Source organism: Macrotis lagotis, chromosome 1 (assembly GCF_037893015.1).
Source record: "Macrotis lagotis isolate mMagLag1 chromosome 1, bilby.v1.9.chrom.fasta, whole genome shotgun sequence".
Classification (NCBI taxonomy): Eukaryota; Metazoa; Chordata; class Mammalia; order Peramelemorphia; family Peramelidae; genus Macrotis; species Macrotis lagotis.
This window is the reverse complement of record NC_133658.1, coordinates 886,341,093-886,364,038: the sequence shown is the minus strand read 5'-3', so window position 1 is coordinate 886,364,038 and position 22,946 is coordinate 886,341,093. Positions and strand designations below refer to the sequence as shown.

The window sequence follows — 22,946 nt, the reverse complement described above, 5'->3', positions numbered from 1 at the left end:
CTTGCAAAAGACAAACAAAAATGACTCAACAAGAATTGCTGGTATTTTTTCCATCCTCATATAATGATGTTACTTCCCCATTCATATATTTCATATTCATTCTCCATTCCTACTGCCTAATAAGAATGTAAACTCCCTGAGTCCACACTATTTAATCTTTGGTTTCCTATCCCCAAATCAGTATTCATTAATAAGTGTTTGATATGGGTTTATTTTTTAATTGTATAGAATGATAGAGCTAGAAGGGACTTCTGGAGATGGTTTGATTTAACTCTTCAACCAGCATTTGCTGGTTGAAGAAACAGGCTCAGAGAATGAAAGCACTTGCCCAGGGTCACACAGGTACTAAGTAGTGTTTAAACCTAGGTAACTCCAATTCACTTGAATTTCAAGGTTTATTCAACTATGACCTCAGATTTGTAAAATCATTCACTTAGAGTTAAAAGGGACCTCAGAAGCCATCTCAAGTCCTACCTCTTCATTTTAGGAAGGAGGAGGCCCAGAGACATGTAAGTTGCCTAAGGTCAAACAGGTAGAATCAAAGGTCAGCTTTGAATCGAAGTCCTCTCTGCATTCTGAAGCTGGTTACTATATCGCCCTCAAATAGGGAACAGAAATATCTTTATCTTCATTTTATTAAGCAATTTGCCAAGTGCCATGGGTATGTGAGTTATTGTTTTTCTGGAATGTTTTTCCCAGAAGGGAAGTTTTATTTATTTATTTATTTATTTATTCATTCATTCATTCATTTATTTATTCATTTATTCATTCATTCATTTATTTATTTATTTGTTTGTTTGTTTGTTTATTTATTTTAGGTTTTTTTTCAAGGCAAATGGGGTTAAGTGGCTTGCCCAAGGCCACACAGCTAGGCGATTATTAAGTGTCTGAAGCCAGATTTGAACACAGGTACTCCTGACTCCAGGGCCAGTGCTCTATCTACTGCGGCACCTAGCAACCCCTGAGGGGTAGATTTATTAAAGGTACAAGCTAGAAAGATATGTTGGGGCCATTTCACCTGAGCAACCCCCAGGGTCAGGAGCTAGGAGGCCCCAGCCTTATCAAGAAGAGTCTGAGTGGGCAGCTAGGTGGCCCAGTGGGTAGAGCACTGGCCCTGGAGTCAGGAGTACCTGAGTTCAAATTCGACCTCAGACACTTAATAATTACCTAGCTGTGTGGTCTCAGGCAAGTCACCTAACCCCATTGCCTTGCAAAAAAAAAAAGGAAAAAAGAAGAGTCTGAGTGTCCCTTGGAAGAGACTGCAGAGAAGAATTAGGACAGGTAGCAGTAACATTCAAAAGAAAGCTAAAAAGGCAAAGCTACTGGGCAAATACTCAAGTCTAGCACAAAAGTCTGGAGGCTGTGACTTGGGTCGCCAGAAGGACCAAGAGCACCTTAACCTAGATATTATGACATTGGGACCTTCAAGATGGGAATATGCCCTCTCCATTGTGTGTGTCTCTTTATCTCCACCCTTTTCTTATGTGTTCTTATCCCCTACTGGTGTGTAAGCTCTGAAAGGGCAAGAATTGGCTTTTTTTTTTATTTCCATCACTTGGGACAGGGGGCTTAATGAAAGCTTATTTCTGACTCCAGGATGGGTGCTTTATCCACTATGCCACCTAGCCGCCCTTTTTTTTTTTTTAAGGTTTTTGCAAGGCAAACAGGGTTAAGTGGCTTACCCAAGGCCACACAGCTAGGTAATTATTAAGTGTCTGAGACCTGAAAGCTTATTTCTTACCTACAATATGCCAAAGACAGAACTAGATTAGAAATTGATGATAGAGGACCATGTTACTTGTCCCAGAGAAAGGCTTCACTTACCACCAGCAAACTTGTGCTTGCCCAATTGAATGATGGTTCCTCCCCTTAGTTCATGGGTTGCCTTTTGTCCTCTTGTTAGAGGGTCAAGGTGGCCTAGATACAAACTGGTGAGGCAGAGACCCTTGCCATTTATGTCCCAGCTCAAAAAGGGTCTCGGATTGAGCACCAAGACACTGAATCTTTTATTGCGGTTTATTTTCTCAAAAAGTTGCTGGGAAAAATCCCTACAAAATCCTGGTATGGATTAGGGGTGAGGGTGGAGGATAGAGATGTGGTAATATAAATTAATACTGGAGGCAAAAATAAAGTTGCTAGCTTCCCATTTTCAAGCCCATAATTGGGCTCTAATTGTAGAGGTTTCTGTAGGGGAAATGGGTTGAAGCTAGAAGGATCTGTGGTATCATTTTATAGAAGGATGCCTTTTATACTGGAATTATTTGCAGGTGACTTCCAGTCAGGTAAAGAATTTCTCATCTAGATCTGACTGCTACAAGCCCCCATCTTTGTAAAGCAAACTGGAAATTTAACTCTAATAGCATTGTTCTTGAGAACTGCTGTCCTTTGAAAGTAGAGCCAACTGTGTGGGGATTGGGTTTGTGACTTTGGAGGGAGCATAAATGTGGGGGAGCTCCAAAGAGCATAGGGAACTTTCTCAGTATTTTAAATTTTTAAAGAGATCCACAAAAAATGCACAATGGAATTCCTCAGGAAGGAGGAGACAGAGACAAAGACAGAGAGACAGAGATAAAGACTCAGAGTGTCAGAGGGAGAGAAAAAGAGAAAGAGGGAAAACAATAAGAAAAAAAGAAAGTGAGAAAAATAGAGAAAGCAAGAGAAAGTGAGAAAAAAAGGAAAGGAAAGAAGAAAGGAAGGATGGAAGAGAGGAAGGAAGGGAGGAAGGAAAGGAAAAAGGTACGAAGGAAGGAAGGAAAGGAAAGGAAAGGAGGAAGGAAGGAAAAAGAAAAATAGAAAGTAAAGCTGAATTATGAAGGGCCTCAGAAGTCAGACAAAAGCATTTTGACCTTGTCCTATCATGTTAATAACCTAACAAATCAGATTTAAACTGTGACTTTGAGATTTATAAAATAATAATAATAACAAATCACATTTTGTAGGATTTTAACATTTGTAGAACACATTATATATATTATATATATATATGTATATATATACATATATATATACATACCTGATTTGAACCTCATTTGAACTCCAGAAGGTATTATTATCACAATTTTATGAATGAGGAGGTTGAGGGTCATATAGTAACTTGCCTGGGGTCACACAGCTAGCTAGTATCTGGGCAGAATTTGACTTTCCAATCCACCTCTCTACTGACCATTCTGTGCTGTCTCTGAAAGCATTTTTCTCCCTACCCTGGAAAACAGCTAATCCTGGTACTATTATTCCAATTTTATGGGGGGGGGGGACTGAGGTTCAAAGAGATGATCTCCCCATGGTTGTATCAGTAGTAATCATTAAAGACAAACCTATGTCTTCTGGTCTGTGTCCTCAGAGAATAGACAATATTAACAGAAGGAAAAAGAAGATCATATTGAATCAATAGAAATATGTCAGAACTTCAAAAGATCTGTGGTTTCCTTCCTGTGGGGCGTATTGGTGTCAACAAAATTACGTATAATTACCACAAGATGTTCCATAATGTTTGACTCTTATAGCTCTATCCATAAGACTTATGACTCTGCTATTTAGGATTTTTGTGATTACAGAAACGTGTCTCTGAAAGTGTAAACTCTACAACATTGCTCACTGGAAAATGGATACAAACCCAAGGAATTGGAATGTAGCTGTGATAGATGCCTTCAGGACTGGACCAGAGAGCCCCACTATTCTCTGATTAAAGTACTGAGGTATGTAGAAAGATAATCTTCAGGCAGGAGAACTGAGGTTTCATGAGAAGAGTGAAGGAAACAAGCTTTTGGAAGATGAGAAAGACATGACCAGAGGATGGTGGGAGAGAATCAGAACATTCAACGAGTGGGTGTGCTGAGTCCCCGCTGCCATTGCTTTTGCCCCACCAGGAGTGCAGGAAAAAGTCTAGCTGAACAACTTGGGACTCTCCGGATCCAGTGTAGAGTCCTGGTACCCTCTAACTCTGAGAATAAAACTGGAGAAAATCCTACTCCAACCCATTTCTCACTCAACCTTGCATGGAGTCTGTATTCAGTTTCTCGTTTCAAACGATCTCAAATGTGGAAATGCTTCACAAACTTTAACACACCAAATAAATGTTAGTTATTATTAATTTCTTTAAGCATCTATTTGTTTTGTCATGTGTTCTCAACAACAACCTGGTTTTCTTCTTAGTATTTTGTTCTCTGTGTGTGTGTAATGAGAGGGGCAGGGTAAAAAGCAGCTGATTCCCAGGCTATTGTTACTCAATGACACATGGAGGGAAAGGAAGATTTTCTAATTACTAGAGTCTTTCCCAGTCAAGGGTTTGAAGTGACCAAAAGAGAGCAAAGGGGAAAAAAAAATCAAATTAGTTTAGACTATATGGAAAAGGTGAATCAGCGACTTTCTGAAGAGAAGAGAAAGTAAGAAAGAACTGGATCAAAGCCCCCCAGAAGCAATGGTTATCAGGTTCTGATGGGTTTAAGAGATCCAGTCATCCTCTTCATCCCTGCAGGGGCAGAGTGAGGGTGATGACCAAGGGAGAAATTACTCCAATGGAGGAAAAACCTGGACAGATTGACCCTGACCTTGCTAGAATGGAAGTCAGGGAGAGAGAATAGCTAGTTCTCTTGGGAGCAAAATTCTTTCTAACCCCAAACACTATTAGATATCGTAAGTAATCACTTTCTCAGTAGAAATAAGTTTTAATATGATTGATTTTAATATATTCTATTGTATGCATTTAAAGGAGATTGTTCTAAGAAAAGGACCATCATACTGTCAAAGGGATCCATGACACAGAAAAAGTTAAGAATATCTACAGTAGAATGATCTTGGGTTATTCTCTCCTGTTGATGAGTTTGTCCTTCATTCTCAAAGAATATTCATGACCTCAGGGAGCTGATGCCATAACAAGTACATGACTTGGATTCGAGTGAGGGGGATGCTGTGCTAAGTTACCTCACTTTCTCCTTCAGTGCCATCTGGGTCCAGTGGCCAAATATGAATCAGGATAACTGGAGATGCCCTGGATGTGAGGCCCAAGGATATACAGCTAGTCAGTGTCAAGTGTTTGAGGATGGGTTTCAAACTCATGGCCTTCTGACTCCAAAGCCAGTGCTCTATCCACTCCACCACCAAGCTGCCACTCAAGTGAGGAGTCAAAGGCTGTTTATTGATCTAGGGATTCTGTGTGTGAAATTCTGAGAATCTACTATTAGGTAAATTGTAGAAAACATTCTTGCTCAGGTACAAGTTGGATGAGATGGCCCTAAGGTCCCTTCTATCTTGGGAATTCTATGTATGTCTAGGTTTCAAAGCCTGATACTATATGGCTTTTTTGTTTTTTGGTTTGTTTTTGTAGCTATTTCTAGACATTGGGAAAGTAGCTGAATTTGGATTCAAAAAATCCTGGTTTTGCCAATTATTACCAGTATAACTTTGGGTAAAATGCATTCTTTTTGTTGCTGTTATATCTTGTGTTCTGATTTGTCTCCCTCCCTCCCTTCTCTTTAGTGAAGGTCAACATTTGATATAGAGATATATGTCCAGTCCTTCTTTATACATCAGTTTCCTCCTCTAGAATATTAGAGGGTTGGACTAGATCAGATGGGTCAACCATACAGCCTATGGGCCAGATGTATTGCCCAAACCAGATTAAAATGTAATTGAGAAATATTGATCAAAATAAGAATTCAATGAAACATAGATTATATAATAACATGATTTTTGAAATCAATTTGTAGCTTTCAGGGACCCTTATGTTTAGTTTAGAGATCCTCATCTCTACTTCACTTTGATATCCCTGAACTAAATGCTTTAGCTGTAAATCTAAATTCCTATGTTTCCATCTTCTTTCACCAAAATAAAACCCATTCCAACTTTTTGAGTAGGTCCTGTTGTTAGGAATGCTTTTCCTAATATCAAGTCTAAATTGGCCCTTTTGCAATCGTGCCACAAAGAGGACATAAATAAAATATTTTGAAATGCACAAAAGTGAAAAAAAGGAACAGACAGGGATACAAATAAGTCTTAAATTATTAACTTTAAAATATATTTTAAAACTACCTAAATTTTAAGAATCATCATTCTTCTTTGGATATTGAAATTTTTGTATTTGCTGATTAAGTTCACAATAAAAGATAATTTTTAAAATAACTAACATAAATATAAGGTAATTTGGGGAAGGAGGGCAATGGGACTTCATGTAGAAAGTGGTATCTGAATTGCATAGAGGTTTGGTAAAGACATTGTGTTGCTACTGTACATAAAATCCATGTGTATCATAATTTTCTGTCTGCTGGAAATATCTACTATTCTTGTGGTTGTTGAGTTCTGCTAGATGTCATCTCTTTAAAGACATTTGTTGGGTTCTCTGTTTCCTACCACACATGTTCAAGAACCTGCCTAAACAGGTCTAAGATGGTCTATTTTTTTTAAAAACTAGACTTTGCTTGCTGTTCAAATGACATGATTCCAAACCACCATTTGATTTAAGGTTAGAAACTAGTTTGTAATTTCCATTTAATCCCTGATTGCAAGTCTGTGTTACCAAAATCTATTTCAAAAATGTCATCCAAAAAAAATTCAAAACAAGACCAAAGTGTGCAGAGGTTGGGGCAAGTAAATTCAACTCATTTCCAAGAGCCCCTGATTAGCATGAAAATAGGACAGAACCACATTCTCCCACTTATAAGATCTTCCAGCTACACAATCAGTTTTGATCTTCTCTCCAGGAGACACACACACACACACACACACACACACACACACACACACACAAAACTTTCCCACAAGAAATCTTAGTTCTTGGAATCAGTAGTAGAGATTTTTTTTTATCACAATGATGAAACTATTTTATATATTTTTAAGTTCCTTAAATTTTTTTAAAGGATCATACTCTGCAGGAAGCAACATGGTACGTCTAATAAAAAACAATTTGTATCTGAATCGAGTTTATGATTGAAGTTGGCATACCTATAGCAGGAGGGAGTTAGTTCCCTCATTCATGACCCCTACTAGCAAAGGAGCTTAGAGAAAGAAGTCAGGTGGTTGGTGGAGAGAAGACAGTCATTGTGACTATTTTGGGTTTTTTTCCTCCTTTTGCCCCTGGGAGGAGGGATAAGAAACTTAGAAGCAGAGGGAACACAGGGGATGGAAAGGCTAATCCTTTATTACTATTTCTTCACCTAGGAGAAAAGTAGTCTAGATATAACAGATGATATAGTCCTGGAGCTGGAGTCAACAAGACCTTTGTCCAAATCCTGCCTTAGACACTAACACTGTGACCTGGACAATTCACTTAACCTCTCTGAATTTCAATTTCTGTTAAATGGAAACAATGGTGGCATCTGTCTCCAGGAGTTGTTCTGAAGATCAAATGAGATAAAACATATAAAATGTTTTGCAAAGCCATAGAAATGATAATGTTGTTGAAAGAAAGAATGTTGACCTTGAGGTCAAAACCTGGGTTTGAGTCCTGGAATTTCTATTTAATTATGTGACAACAGATTTCTCATCTGTAAAGGTTAAATAATAGTTTTACCAACCTCACAGGATTATTGTGAAGAAATTGCATTGTTAGCTATAAATTACTATGTAAATCATCAGTCTACTGTTGATACAGTTCAATAAACATTTATATTTACTTCTTATGAATCACAGAAGCAGTCTGATGAGTAGATAAGTATACTGGCTTTGGAGTCAGAAGATGGATTCCACCAATTATTATGGATCGTCCTGGACAATCCTATCATTGACTTTGTAGAATGAGGGGGAGGTGATCCACACATCCTCTAAGGTTGAATATATAACCCTGAGTTCTGATTAAGCTACTTGGTCTATGATTCAAAGACGAAATCCTAGTCCCTGCTCTCAAAGAATTACATTCTTTTCAGTTAGTTTATATTCTACTTAATGTAAGGAAAATTCTGAGTAACTAGAAAATCGAAAACGTGCTTCCTGGGGGAAGAGTGGGAGTTGAGAGGGTCAAGGGGTTAAGGGCAGGAATTTTGATGTAAAACAAATACAAAGTCTCAGAACAGGAAACTGGGTAAAAACTTAGTATGAGTTAGAATGAAGATACACAGAGAACTTACATCCTATTGGGATTGGGATAGGAGAGGATATAACATTTTATAGATCTGGAAGGCTTCCTGTTAAGAGTAGCATCTGAGCTAAGCCCTGAAGAAAGGTAAATATTCTAAAAAGAGGAAATTAGCAGGGAGTACATTCTAGACATGGGAGATACAGCCCATGCAAAGGCCTAGAGGTGGGACACGAGGTTTGAACAATGAGTAGGGCAATTTGGCTAGCAAATGTGGTGGAGAGTAAATTGAAACCAATAATAAAAGATAGATTAGAGGGGGATTTTGATATGTTTGCAGTGTCAAGGTAAGGATTATAGTTAAGGATTATAGCATTAGTGAGCAAAGCATGAAGTCCTATTAAGATTTTTTTTTTCACTAATAACTTACTCTTTTTTTTTAGCAAGGCAATGGGGTTAAGCAACTTGTCCAAGGTCACACAGCTAAGTAATTAAATGTCTGAGGCTGTATTTGAACTCAGATCTCCTAACTCCAGAGCCCATGCTCTCTATCCACCTAGCTGCCCCTAATAACTTACTCTTGAGGACTATTTCACCCTTTAGTGTTTATACTTAGCTGTTTTCAGAAAGGTCATGACATAAAGAAATGTAGCTGAATAGAAAAGCATGTTATTCATCTTCTGGACTAGTCTATAAGGCCATTGCCCACCAAATGGCAGTGTCTCCTAATTGTGGACAAAGTAATAGGAAATTCCTTATAGTAATAAAAACATAAGTCCACTGTCATTTCATTCACCCATGGTTGAACCACGGGGGAATCAGCCAGCAGCTGTCAAAAATGGAATGTAGAAGAAATAGGCTAGGAGGGGAAGTGTTTCAAGGTCATTGATGAGGGCATGATTAAGAATAATGGGTAAGATGCAAGCTTTAAGTTTTGTAGCGTGAGAATTAGGGAAGAGATGAGGGCTGGGTAGAAGAAATCCAGTTCAAAACTAGGAAGAATAAGATGAATAAGACTAAGAATAAGAGAAAGATGGCTCTTGTTGGGAGGGAACAGGACAGAAGAAAAAGACCACAGTCTGGGTTGTGATGGATAACTTTTCAGATTATTCCTGGGACCCTGAACAATATTTATGAGACTCCTGCCTCTGTTTTCCTTATCCACTAAAGGACCTGGTAATGGCATAAGTTAGAGACAGTGTCCTGTACTAATTGAAAGGAATAATTACAGACTTATTTTGAGATTTACTACATTTAAAAAAATTTGCTTAAATAATACAACATGGAAAAACTGTCAGATGTATGATAACTGAGACTGAATCAGGTGGAGGCAGTTTCCAGAATTTTAGTGGAGTTTTTTAGCACCAAGACTTTGGGGGTGTTCTGAATAATCAAGGAGGAACTTGAAAAAAAATGCCCTTGGAATGTCAGAAGAAAGCAGTGAAGGTCTCTAGCTCATTGGGAAGATGCAACCCATGGTGAACACAGGACAAGAGTCAAACAGGATGGGCAGTTATGGATGGGGTGTAATCTGTTGAAGGGAATTGCCCTCATCAGTCAGTTCTAGCTGAGAGTCTGTTCTAAGAAACGCTACATCTGATAAAGGGGTTCGTCTTTCTCTTTTTAACCTGCATAGTCCCTTTCAAATAGCATCCGAAGATAAATTTTCTGGTTGCTGTCTGGTAATGGCCCCAAGGTCTTACTGCTTTGAATCTTTTAAAAACAGCTCCAAATGCAGCTGGGATTGGAATTTAATGGTTTCACCCTCTCCTTGTTCTTCTTCTGGAAACCCACAGCTACAGGCATCCTCTTCTTGGGCAGTCTGGACTGGTTTCATAAAAGCTAAAACAGAAAGAGGTAGATGGTTAGCTTTGGTTCTCATTCTGGGTGATCCTCCTTTGCCTCTCCTGAACTGGGATCTTAAAACCAGTTGGCTTTCTTATTCTTCTCTTTCTCTTTCTGTCTCTCTTTCTGTCTCTCTCTGTCTCTCTGTCTCTCTCTCTGTCTCTCTCTCTGTCTCTCTCTCTCTCTGTCTCTCTCTCTCTCTCTGTCTCTCTTTCTCCCCAACCCCCTCACCCCCAAACTCCCCTCACTTCCAGGCCTGGGCTCTTCCTATTTCTCCTAGATGAGAAATGCAGCACTGGCCAAAAATCAACATGGAAGCTTTGACCTCTTTCATTTCCCATCTGGCCTGGTTTGCCCCTCCTTATTCAGCCTGGCAGCCCTTCATTTCGGTGGGTCCTTGCCATATCAGTGCAGAGCTTTGTTCCGATACCCAATCTACTTTAATCTGACTACAACTCTGAACTCCTAAGCTCAAGTAATTTCCATCAGTTTCTCCAGAGGCAGAGTTAATAGGTCTGGGCCACCAAGTTTGGCTACAAATCAACTTGTAGAAAGGAGAGACGCAAGATTTCTTACCTACAAGACTGACTGAAGGGAGAAATTTTTATTGAATTTAAGAATTTTATTTGTTTATTGACCCTTTCTGTTGTTGTCCAGTTGTTTCAGTCCAGATACCATGGACAAATTGCCAAGTTTCTGTATTGTGCTATTCTAACCTAAAAATAGTCAATGACCTGTAGTGACATCCAACTGAATGACCTATGTACAGTCTTTTCTCTGCAAGCCTCAGTGATTAATATCTTTCTAGAGAGAAATAAAAAAATTTCCAGTTATATCCAATTGTCTATGAGCCCATTTAGGATTTTTTGGGCAGAGATACTGGAACAGTCTGCCATTTCCTCATTTTACAGATGAGGAGGCAAACAGGATTAAGTGACTTCCCCAAGATCACACAGCTAGTAAGTATCTGAGGCTAGATTTAAACTCAGGAAGATGAGTCTTCCTGAATAAGGTCCAGTGTTCTATCCACTACACTACCTATAAATGACCAGAAGAAAATCCAGCCAGACAAATTGAAATGTTCCCCATGTCTCAAATGCAGCTGCCACCTTTTATATTTCAAAGAGACATCTATTTACTTTGCAGATCACCCTGGACCCAAATATGCCTATCTTGGTTAAATGATGAAAGCACCAGAAATTAAAAGCAAAAGTGAAAATGATTTCTTCCCAACACTAACCCATTCACCAGAGAAAAATTGCTGTAACGGAATCTATTTGGGCTTTAATACGATTGGAACAATTCCTCGTTTTGTAAGGGCATCCCTTTTTCTCTTCAGGAGGCATTTTTTAAAATTCTAAGTCTGATGGATGTTTTTGTTACAAATTGATATAAATTGACTTACTATCATTCTTATTTCTCAGTCTCAGAGAGGTTAAACAGCTTGCCTGTGATCCCAGCCAGGAAGCATCAGGAATCATCCTGACTCCAGGCCAGCACCCTAACCACCAGACAAAACTACTGAAATCTTTCTATTAAGTCATCTCTCTAGGCGAAACTTCAAGACCTTTCAGGGGTTGGAAATTCTTTTTACTGCTAAGGGCTGTAGATATTTTTAACATCATTTGTGGGCCTTATTTGGTCAAACATTTAATTCATTCACCCCTAAAAAGCCCCTAGCTTTATTGAATTTCCAGTCCCTGCCTGTGGTTGCCTTGGCCACACCAGATCAATATAGAAGACTGGAGGTTCCTCTCTGAAACCTGAGTCCTGAATTCTAAAAACTCCCCTGGCTTTTTTCATTCCTCTCTCAAATTTTGTATTCCTATACCTTGGGGAAGGAAGAAAAACAAGTGTATATTAAATAGTAGGCATTTTGTAAATATTGTTTCATTTCAAGAATTCCTGGAGGAAGGTAGTATTAATCATCATCATCATCGCATTTTTATATTTTTATAGCATGCATCAAGCACCATGCTAAGTAATGTACAAAAATTTTCTCGTTTGATCCTCACAACATCCCCAAAGGGTAGATGCTGCCATTATTATCCTTATTTAATAATGGAGGAAACCAAGATAGGCAGAGGTTATATGACTTGCCCAGGGTCACATGGTTAATCAGCACCTGAGGCTGGATTTGAACTCGGGTGTCCCGGCCTCCAAGCCTTGGGCTTTTCATGCCACATCCATGTGGAGTAGTAACAGCAACCATTTAAAGAGTTCCTGGAGGAATAAACATGTGATCCACACTCTATTCATTCCTCTACCCTGCTTCTGAGCTCTCACTCCCATTCATACCAGTACTCACAGAAGGGAAACCTGGGCTAGGTTCTTACTTTGCTTGAACAGGTAGGGTAGTTTCTTTTTGTTTCTGAAGGCAAAACAGAACCAAGACAAGGTCAAAAGTACAAAGCACCCTGCAGCCATAATCAGAGCCAGAGTAAAGGTGGCCAGGTCCTTATCTTAAAAAAAGAAAGAAAGAAAAATTAGGGGGAAAAACAGAGAATAGATAGAAAACCAATGCATGGGGAGCCTTGTCACACATTTATTCCTAAGCATCATGGAGGGTAGTAAATTTTTGCACATTTCTAATATGTTAAATTTGGGAATTAGAGAGGATTCTAAGAAGAATTTTATGATAAATGAATCATTTCTCCAGACATGGGAATTTATTGGACTTTTCTCATACATATTATCATATCATAGGCATAATGACTGTGAGCCTTTAGAGGGCAAGGGCTCTCTCTCTCTCTCTCTCTCTCTCTCTCTCTCTCGTATCTCTGGTGCTTAACACAGTGTCTGGTATATAGTAGGCACTTAATAAATGCATAATGAAAACAATTACTAATGACTGACAAAAAATAGTTATTGACTTATAAGTAGAGATCAGGGTTCTTTTTACATGATATTGAAAAGTCACTACCTACCCATATGTTTAGAAGAATGTTGAAGACCATTTCCATTTGCCAGGAGGAAGAAGAGAGAGCCCAAGACAGAAACTTAGGGGACAACCACAGTTAGTAGATACAACTAGAGATGAATAAGGAGTTGGCAAAGGTTAGATTGGTTCCTGTCTTTCTAGGATTTTGACATTCTTGAGCTTCTTCTCTTTCATTAATGTTAAAAACAACTGTGATCTTTGTTCTAATGAGATACTCAAAGTGTGGTGATCAAGCAGTAAGCATTTATTAAGCACTTACTGTGTACCCATCAGGTACTATGTAAGTAGGAGCCCTACTCTCAAGGAAGTTATATTCTATAGGACATATTGAATTTACTTAAATTTTAATTTTTTTAATTTAAATTTTAAATCTTCAAAGCTGGAAAAAATTCCAAAGTCCAAGGTAGTATATTATTTTAGAAAGAAAAATGGAAACATACTGCTTTATTTTTCTATATTATGTGGCATCCAATTTTCTACATGTGTAGTTTTTTTGGTTGTTTTGTATTTTTTTTAAAGTTGAAACCATGATTTCTTCAATGTAGGGAGTTCTAGTCAATCTAGCCTTCAGTCAAGTGAAGTTAATAAGGATTTATTAAATACCTGCTGTGTGATGGACACTGGATTAAGCCTTAGGGGAAGAAAGAAATAAAGGCAGAAAGAGATAGATAGATTGATAGACAGAAAGAAAGAAAAAGGTAGATAGAAAAATAAATGGATAGATGATGGATGGCTAGGAAGAGAGATAAAAAGAAAGAAAAAATGGATAGATAGTTGGATGGATAAATGATAGATGGGTGGATAGATTTAGAGATAGATTGATAGATAAACAGATTTCAATATATGTATTTTTATATCTGCAGACATACATACATAAATATATTATATATTTATAAAAAATATTTATATATCTATGTATACATGATAAATTGGAGATAATACCCAAAAAAGGTACTGGTAATAAGGGAGATTAGAAAGGATTTCTTGCAAAAGGTATAATTTTAGCTGAGACTTGAAGGAATCCAGGAAAACCAGAAGGCAGAGATGAGAAAGGAGAAAATTTCAGTAATGAAGGGCAGTTGATAAAAATGCCTGGAATTGGAAAATGGAATGTCTTATGGGAGCAATAGAAAGGAGGGGAATGCCACTGAATCAGAAAGTACGTAGGAATGTATAAGAAGATTGGAAAACTTAGGGGGTGGCTAGGTGGCATAGCGGATAGAGCACTGGCCTTGGAGTCAGGAGTACCTGAGTTCAAATCCGGCCTCAGACACTTAATAGTTACCTAGCTGTGTGGCCTTGGGCAAGCCACTTAACCCCATTTGCCTTAAAAAAAGAAGATTGGAAAACTAGAAGGCAGTCAGGTTATGAAGGGTTAGGGTTAAAAAATCAGAGAATTTTATAGATTTGATTAGGGAAGTATTAGGTAACCATCAGAATGTATTGAGTGGGGGAACACATGATCAGATCTACTCTAAGGTCAATTTGACAGATTCTTGGAGGACAGATTGAAGTGGAGAGAGACTTGAGGCAAGGAAACCAATGAGAGAATCATTGAAACAGTACAGGCATGAAATGATGATGATGATGTCCTAGAGTTGGGAAGTGGCACTGTCAGAGGAGGGGGTATGGGGAGTTTAGAAGAGATGTTCCAAAGATGAAATACAAAGACCCTAACAATCAATTGAATATGAGACTGGGAAAGAGAGTAAGGAGTTGAGGATGACAATAAGGTTGTGAACCTGGGTATCTGGGAAGATTGTGGTGCCTTCAGTGGTAATAAGGAAGTTAGAAAGAAGGGAGGGAGAACTTGGGAGGAAAGTAAGAATTTTGTTTTGGACAGATCAAGTCTGAGGTTAAAACATTCAATTCAAGATGTCCAAAAGACACTTGAAGAGTTGAGTCTGAAAGTCACAAGAAAGGATAAATAGTTTTAAGAATCATCTGCATAAAGATGATAATTAAATCCAGGGGAACTGATGAGATCACCAAGCAAAGCAGTATAGAGGGAGAAGAAAAGAGAGCCCAGAACAGACCCTTAGTGGACATCCTCAGTTAGTAGGCACAACTTGGATGTAGATCAAGAAAAGGAATCAGAGTAGAAACAGTCAGAGAAGTAGGAGAAGAATCAGGATAGGAAAGTGCCATGAAATCCTAGAGAGAAGAGAATATCGAGGAGAAGAAGGTGATCAACAATATCAAAGGCTGCAGAGAGGTCAAGAAGGATGAGTATTGAGAGAAAAGACCCATAGATTTAGAAATTAATTAAATCACTGGTAATTTGAAGAGTCCAATTTCAGTAGAGTGATGATGTTGTAAACCAGACTTCAGAGAGTGAGAGGAAAGGAAGCAGAGACATCGCTTAGAAATGGCCTTTTCAAGGCGCACCTTCTCAACAACTTATTATCTTAGAGAGTGGCCGGGGACACAGGTAAGATGTTGAGACTAATCCAGGATCACACAATCAATTTGCATTAGTTAGAAATTGAACCTGGACCTCCTTGATTTGGCATCATGTCACCTCTCAAGATATATGTATATATTTTATATATATATATATATATATATATATATATATATATACACCTGTATATAAATCAGAATTCATGTCACCTCTCAAGATATATGTATATATATATATATATATATATATATATATATATATACCTGTATATAAATCAGAATTCCTTTTCAGTTTTGAATCTTGGAAGCTCCACTGGGTCTGTTTGCAATTTTACTATCTGAATTACTATTGGTTTAGCTTTAGAGTTGAAAGTCACTCCAGATGGACGGAGCGACAGGTAGAAGAGAATAGCTATGAGTGATTCATATTCCTTGGATATTAATCAATAGCTCACCAGTTTGCACAAGAAAAACAGGAATTGTTATGGAGACTGCATCTGGAGTGGCATCTGTTTTGGTGGATCCACATACCACATCTCTTTTACTAGTTCCATTTACAAGCACAACTTGTCCACTCAAGGAGCAGCTGAAGTTAAATGAGAAACAATTAAATAATTAAAACTTGCAAGGGATTAATTTCAGAAACCAAATAAATTGCTTCTATTTGAGTTCACAGAAAGCTAATAATAAAATGAATTTGAAGTTAACCTTAAATAAACTCTTCAAAGGATCATGTAACCTTAGAGTTGGATAGGAAAGGTCCTCCAATCTAACTCAGCATCCGGTCTAAACTATCCTCCAATATAAGAGCGTTCAGTGTCTAGTTAATACCTTTAGGAAGGAAGATGTCATCCTTTCCTGAGACAATTCATTGCACTCTTAGATCTTAACTGTTGGCAGGTTTTTCCTTACATTGACCCCTAAATACTTCTTAGATTTTGGGAGAATAGATTTGAAATCTCCCTTTAGAAATTGACAATGGCTATGAATAGGGAATTGAATTTTATGGAAAATACATAGAAGAAGAGCATCCCTACTCTCCTGGAGCTTACAACCAGGGAAGGTGGATAAGACAAAGATACAAACACTATAAAAATAACAACACCAACAATAATGATAATAACAATAATAATGATAATAATAAACAACTCACATTTGCATAGTTCTCTACCCCTTTAAAAGACCTTTCCTTACCATTCTGTAACTATTTTACAGACAAGAAAACTGAGGTTCAGAAAGTGACTTGGCAAAACTGGTGGTGCAGGACTTTAAGTCTTTAGATCAGAGCTTTCTATACAGCACAGCTTTTCCAAGATAGGATGTGAAAGATACAGAGTTCTCTGTCTTTTGTTGTTCGGTCACTTCAGTCCTGTCTAACTCTTCATGACCTCATTCGGAGTTTTCTTGGCGATGAAATTGGAGAAGTTTGTTAGTTCCTTCTCCAAATTATTGTACAGATAAGGATTCTGAGACAAATAGGGTTCCGTGACTTGTCCAGGGTTACATAGCTATTAAGTGACTGAGGCCAGAATGGAGTTCTATGAGAGATCCAAAAAAGGACTGATTGTTTCTGACTGGGGAGATAAAGGAGGATCTTGGAGGAAATGGCATCTGAACTGAGTCTTGAAAAATGGGTAGGAACTGATCTGGTGAAGGGAAGGGGCAAAGAGGGATCAGAGAAGACTTAAAGGTTTAAATCCTATATAACTGAGATCATTGATCATAGGTTTAGATCTGGAAGGATCTTTGAAGTGATCTAGTCCAACCTCCTTATACTTTAGTTGATGGAGGAACAGGACTTCTTTTCAGGGGCTTGTGCAGGGGATGAGATTGAAGAGTTGGGAAGATGTCTATATAAAGCTTATCAGGAGGTAGTAGGAAATGAAAGATTAAAAGTCATTAGATACCATTGCATGTAGTCAGAAAACTAAAGAAATAAAATATTTAAATTTTGTAAACAGAAGTCTTTAGAAAGGGAGGTGGGTATCATAGGCATGGAGATCAATATAATCTTTTTGGTGACCTTTAGTTTCAAATTTCCAATTCTTTATTGGACATCCTGAACTGAATGCCCTTTAGCTACCTCAAACTCAACCTGCCCAAAACGAAATTCATTATCTTTCCTCCCAAGCTCTCCCCAAACTTTCTTATTACTCCTCTCAGTCACTGAAGTTGCAACCATGGGTGAAAAGGCCATGGAAAAAATGTAGATAAAGAGAAGCATGGACAGAACCCAAGGAAACATCAGGATAGAAGGGATGAGAGGAAGGCACATCATGGAAGGCATCATAAATGAAGGAGAGATATAGAAAGAGAAGTAGGTGATTATCACAGAAGCCAAAGGAAGAAAAATTTTCAAGGAGCTGGTAATCAATAGTATCCATTGCAACAGACAGAGTAGTAAGGATGAGGACTGGAAAAAAAATGCCATTGGACTTGGTAATTAGGAGGACAATGAATATTTAAGAAAGAGAAGGTTCTGAGAAGCAAGGGGAAGAAATAGAGGAGTTAGAGAAGGAGAAGGGAGAGGGAAGAAGGGGAAAAGGGAAGAAGAGGAGGAGAGAGACAGAAGGAGAGAGGGAGGGCAAGACAGACAGGAAAAGGAGAGGGAGGGAGAGAGACAGATAGCAGGGAGAGGGTGGCAAAAGAGGGTAAAGGAGGGAGCAAGGGACGGGCACAGAAAGAAATAGAAAAGGAGAGAGAACAGGAGGGAAGAAAGTAGAAAAGGAGAGAGGGAAAGAAGGAGAGAACTGTCAACAATGGAGAGTTACAAAGAAATAAGAAGTAAATGAATAGAACTGACACTATTACTTGTGTCATTATTATAGCATTTTTCCAATATATGTCTATCTGATGTACCTTATCTCACAATATGAATTTAACCTAGAACCATATTCAATAATCTAAAGGAAATTAAAGTTATACATACTTTGTCCAGCGTCTGCAGTTCCCCCGTGTCTGATCATTAAAGGAACCAAAGCTACAGTCTCTACAACCTTGCAAAAAATAAAAGCAGAGGTGAAAAAGCATAAGCATATTTGTCATTTTAAGTTTTTTCCCTCATGTAAGCATCATAATGATTTTAATGTCACAAAATGTTGTATAACTGTACAACAGTTCTCAAAGTCCTGTGATTTGAAATAACTTTGAGGTTTTCCTTCTAATGACAAGCACTTAAGAAAGTTTTATGGATGTGGATGTTTGACTATAGAATGGCTGACAAATATTCAAATTATGATTTCCTGATAAGAATTTCTCATTTACTAGTATGTTTGACTCAATCACGTATACATATGGCATTAAATACTACATCTAATAGGATCATAGGTTTAGAACAAGGGAAAAACTTAGCAGTCAGCTAAGTCTAGTCTCTCATTTTACAGATGAGGAAACTGAGACCCAAGGAAATTAGTATTCCCAAGGAATAAATAGCAGAATCAGAATTTGAATCCAGAATCACTGAGTTCAAGTCTAGCATTCTACCATACTGCTATAGTCTTTTCTACCTATCTAATATTGGAATGATGAACAAGTTTAGGGTTTCAAATGAACTTGAAGTGGGGGAGGGGAAGGCAACCTACCTTTTCCTATAAATTCTTGACCTTGCTTGCAATCTGGTTGACACCTATAACATCCTGCTCCAGAACAATGATACCCGGACCTACAATCACACTCTGTATTGCTTGTTGGAGTACATTCTCTCTTAGTTCTGAAAATACCTTTAAAAATTCAAAATTCATTTGAAAATAGGACATAAAGGCTTACTGATAAGTTCGATAATGAAAACTTTCCCTCCCAACACCTCCACCTCCAGCAGTAAGATGTAAAATCCTTAAGGCACAGATTATTCCATTTTTGCCCTTGTATCTCTAGCACCTACCAGTGCTACCAGTTCCTAAATGCTTATTGAAACAAAACTGAACGTATGACTATAGTAATAAAGTTTCTTGTAACTTTTAGTGCTAAATTAAGTCCTTCATTTGGTTAGTAGAAGCATATTCCCATCAACTATAAACTATCATTTCACCTGAAATAAACTTTCAGTAAAATGCAACTTCTCATTATCTACCAGTAGTTGCCACTATAGTAATTTTAAAAATTTCTCAGTACATATAGGAAATAACACTCATGATATTTGAAAAGTGGTGGGAATGGAGAAAAGACTACAAAATGGACATCCCTTTCTGCTTAGCTGGGGTGGGGAACTTTGAGTGGGGATCAATGCATCCTGTCATTACTGTTAGATGTGTTTCTTAGTTTTGTTGAATTGATTTTTAAAAAAATTTTTCACAAGGGATAATTCAATAGGTAGAGTGAGGAAAGATATATTTATAAAAATGATCTAAAATAATTTAATATTTAATTTATTTTAAAATGGACATGGAATTTATCTATTTCATCACTTATCAGAAATGCCTATATTCATATTTATAGATCCAGATATATATATATATGTATATATATATATATATACATATATATATATATATATGTATGAGATCTTACCTTCACATCTCCTGCATATGTCACATGTCCTCTGTTCACCAGCTGAACTAGAGAAGCTATTTGGGGGACATGGGATACAAGCCAGATTTTTGTTTTTTCCACAATCTGTACCATTCCAGAAAGTACCTAAGGGGAAAAAGAAAGGGATCAAGAAATTCTGGTAACCTTTGCAAATTTTCACTGTAGCATTCAAAAATACTTAAAGACAAAGGGAAATAAAAATGCAGAAAATTTATTGTTTCTCGGGTTCTATTTTAAAGTAGTTATATTTTGAGTAAGGGGTAACTGACTTTTAAAATGGGGTTAAGTGACTTTCCCAAGGTCACATAGCTAGGCAAGATGACTGACTTTTAAAAACTGGACCCTTGGGAGCAGTTAGGTGGCAAAATGGATAAAGCACCACTCTTAGAGTCAGGAGGACCTGAGTTCAAACCCAACCTAAGTCACTTACTATCTGTGAGACCTTGGGCAAGTCACTTAACCCCATTGTCATGCAACCCCCCCCAAAACCCCTCAAACAAACAAAAAAATGGCCTCTTCACAAGCATTCTTCGGGAATAAACACAGAATCAGAAAGAACAAGACATAAATATGGTAGAATTAAAATAGGCCTACATCTTATGACTGAATAAGAACAGAATCATGGCTTATTCTGAAGACTGGATTCACTAAGAGAATTTTCATAACTATTCTACTAAATTATTTTCAATATGAACCCAAGAAGTTAACTAAAATCAGGTAGGGTGGAGCAGCTAGGTGGTGAATAGAGCACCAGCCCTGGAGTCTCAGGAGGACCTGAGTTCAAATCCAACCTCAGACACTTAATAAATTACCTAGGTGTGTGACCTTGGACAAGTCACTTAACCCCATTGCCTTTCCAAAGCCAAATATCTATCTATCTATATCTATATGTGTCTATCTATCTATCTATCTATCTCTCTATCTATCTATCCACACATATATATATATCAGATAAGATGCCCTAGAATTAAGAATGCCTGTAGGACAGACACAGATGCATCCTTCATTTTCATTCTTACCAGCTGGACAGCTGCCGCAGGAACCCTGGACCAGAGTACCCCAGTACAGCATGGCAAGAGTTAACGTGGCCTCCAGATTCTCATAGCTGATGCCCATATTGGAGTCTTGGAGACAAAGATCAGTTCCCACAGCACTCTAACCTGTCGCCACAATCTTCACTTTTAAGGAGGCACTTCCAGTTATCTTTAGAACTAATTCATTGATTGCTTACAACAATCCACAGATGTCAAGCCAGCCTTGACCTGGAAAAGCAACAGAAGCAGCTGCCCTTTGCCAAGCCAGAGATTCAACAATGCCTATCCTCTTTGGAAATAGTTGGTCTGGGTTTTCCTAACTGCAGAAACAGCTTTGAGAGGCAGATCCTTGAGGCAGATCCAGTTTCATCACTCCTTGGCAATGGCATCCAGATTTCAATGATGCTTTCTGCATATCTAGAGTAAGACAAAGTCGGTCAATTGATCCATCCATCAAAAATATTTCTAGGTGAGTCATTACGCAAAGCTCTGGGGATACAAAGAGAGAAGTGAAACAGTCCTTGCCTTCAAGGAGCTTGCATTCAATCACACAGAAGTTCCTGAAGAAAGAGGGGAAATATTTCTCAATTTCTCAATGATTTTTTTTCTACTGTTATTGTTGGAGAAATTTGGATTGGCACTGCTAATCTGAAAGCCTAGAATAAATAAACCAGAAGTTTCACCATGACCCATAATGATCATTTGGGGGTAGGGCAGCATTTCTGTGTCCAGCCCATCCTGCTACTTCCTCTTTGCAGACATGGATTTGTTCTGACATCTGGAGCAAAGCAAAGGATCTATTAAGCAAAATATTCTCTTTTCTAAGATCTGTTTTTTTTCCTTTTTGCCAGGCTCCTAGCACCTGATCAAAGGGGGAAATCATTGAATAGAAACACAGAGATGAGAAGGAAACAGGAAGCTCAGAAAGTGAAGCGATGGAGGAAGAAGGTGTCCCAAGAACAAACCTGTGTAAGTTGGGGGGCCTGCATTCAGAGAGTCCAATTTGTCGATGTTCGGGAACTGGGAGCATTTTTATAGCTGAGCCCTTCTCAACCTCCCTCACCAGCTCGGGTGACTCAATGGGGGAAGGGAGGGAGGAGGAGGAGCCTCTTGGGAAATCCCCCCTCAAGGATCTTAATTACAGCTTCATCAAGGCTGAAGTTGGCTGCCCCTAAAATCCCCTCGGGTCCCTTATTACCACGTTTAACGAAGTTCAGATCATTTCTTGGAAGCAGTATCTAGCTCTTTTATTAGGATTTTTCTTAGGTTTCCCTGAGAAATCAAAGGATCTGGCCACTGAAGAGAGCCCCCTCTCCCCCCACGTTTTGACAGACCTCAGAAACGTTTGGGATCCCTTAAAGACAATCCTGTTAATCCGGAGTCACCCCCCTGAACCTTGTCCTGTGACATGCCAGGGAACTTTGGGAATTTTGTAAGAATCAAAAGGGATGACTTTTTCACTGTGTCTGTCACCATGGGGCTAAAACCATTTCCTATAAGTGGAGATCACAACTGTGTAGCCCCTACCCTGGATTACCCAATGAACGCTGATATTACTCAGTAAAATTTTGGAGGGAAACTAAATCTATGATTTCATCAATATAGGGAACTCCCAGTGTGGAAAATCCCTTTGATGAAGCAGAAAGTAATTCATGTGAAGCTTGATGGCTTAGGGGGGCCACCTAGGACCCTGAGAGGTGCAGGAAGGTGGATGTGTTGAAGGTGGACCCCGAATTCCAGAGGTCACCCCCCCATCTGCTATGCCAGACTGACTCCTACTTACTCAATATCCATAGAAAATGACCATTTAAAAATATTTATTTATTGTATCTTTTCTTCTTTATCTTTTATGACCTTCATTTTGCATTATCTCTCCCCTCCCCAATCCAGGGAACCATGGCTTGTAAGAGCAATTATTAAATGCCTACTGTGTGCTAGGGAGAAACTGAAATGAGTAGAAGAATGAAATCTATATCTCATAGGATCATAGGAAATATGGAGTTGGAGCTAGAACCCATGACCCATGTTGGAAAGATGGATGGATGGGGGGGGGGGAGAGAGAGAGAGAGAGAGAGAGAGAGAGAGAGAGAGAGAGAGAGAGAGAGAGAGAGAGAGAGAGTATTTTTTGCTTACCAGGTTCCAGGAACTGTGTTAAACACCAGGGATATAAAGAAACCGAACAGTGTCTGCC

The 22,946-nt window shown here is 38.4% G+C and overlaps 1 protein-coding gene across 2 annotated transcripts in view; it reads right to left on the bottom strand.

Annotated features, from left to right (window-relative positions):
* Positions 1–22,946, bottom strand: part of LOC141509206 (tumor necrosis factor receptor superfamily member 9-like) — a 26,822-nt gene extending 3,876 nt beyond the window's left edge. The window contains exons 1-8 of one of the 2 annotated variants that reach the window (XM_074218559.1): positions 21,721–21,825; positions 20,741–21,172; positions 19,701–19,826; positions 18,776–18,913; positions 18,124–18,190; positions 15,650–15,780; positions 12,187–12,312; positions 9,709–9,847 (exon numbers count right to left, since the gene is read on the bottom strand). In XM_074218559.1, the coding sequence (XP_074074660.1) occupies positions 9,709–9,847; positions 12,187–12,312; positions 15,650–15,780; positions 18,124–18,190; positions 18,776–18,913; positions 19,701–19,826; positions 20,741–20,837 (824 nt within the window). In that variant the 5' untranslated portion in view covers positions 20,838–21,172; positions 21,721–21,825. Of the gene's footprint in view, positions 1–6,107; positions 9,848–12,186; positions 12,313–15,649; positions 15,781–18,123; positions 18,191–18,775; positions 18,914–19,700; positions 19,827–20,740; positions 21,173–21,720; positions 21,826–22,888 lie in introns of those variants that run through there. The other variant, XM_074218560.1, reaches the window with a different exon arrangement.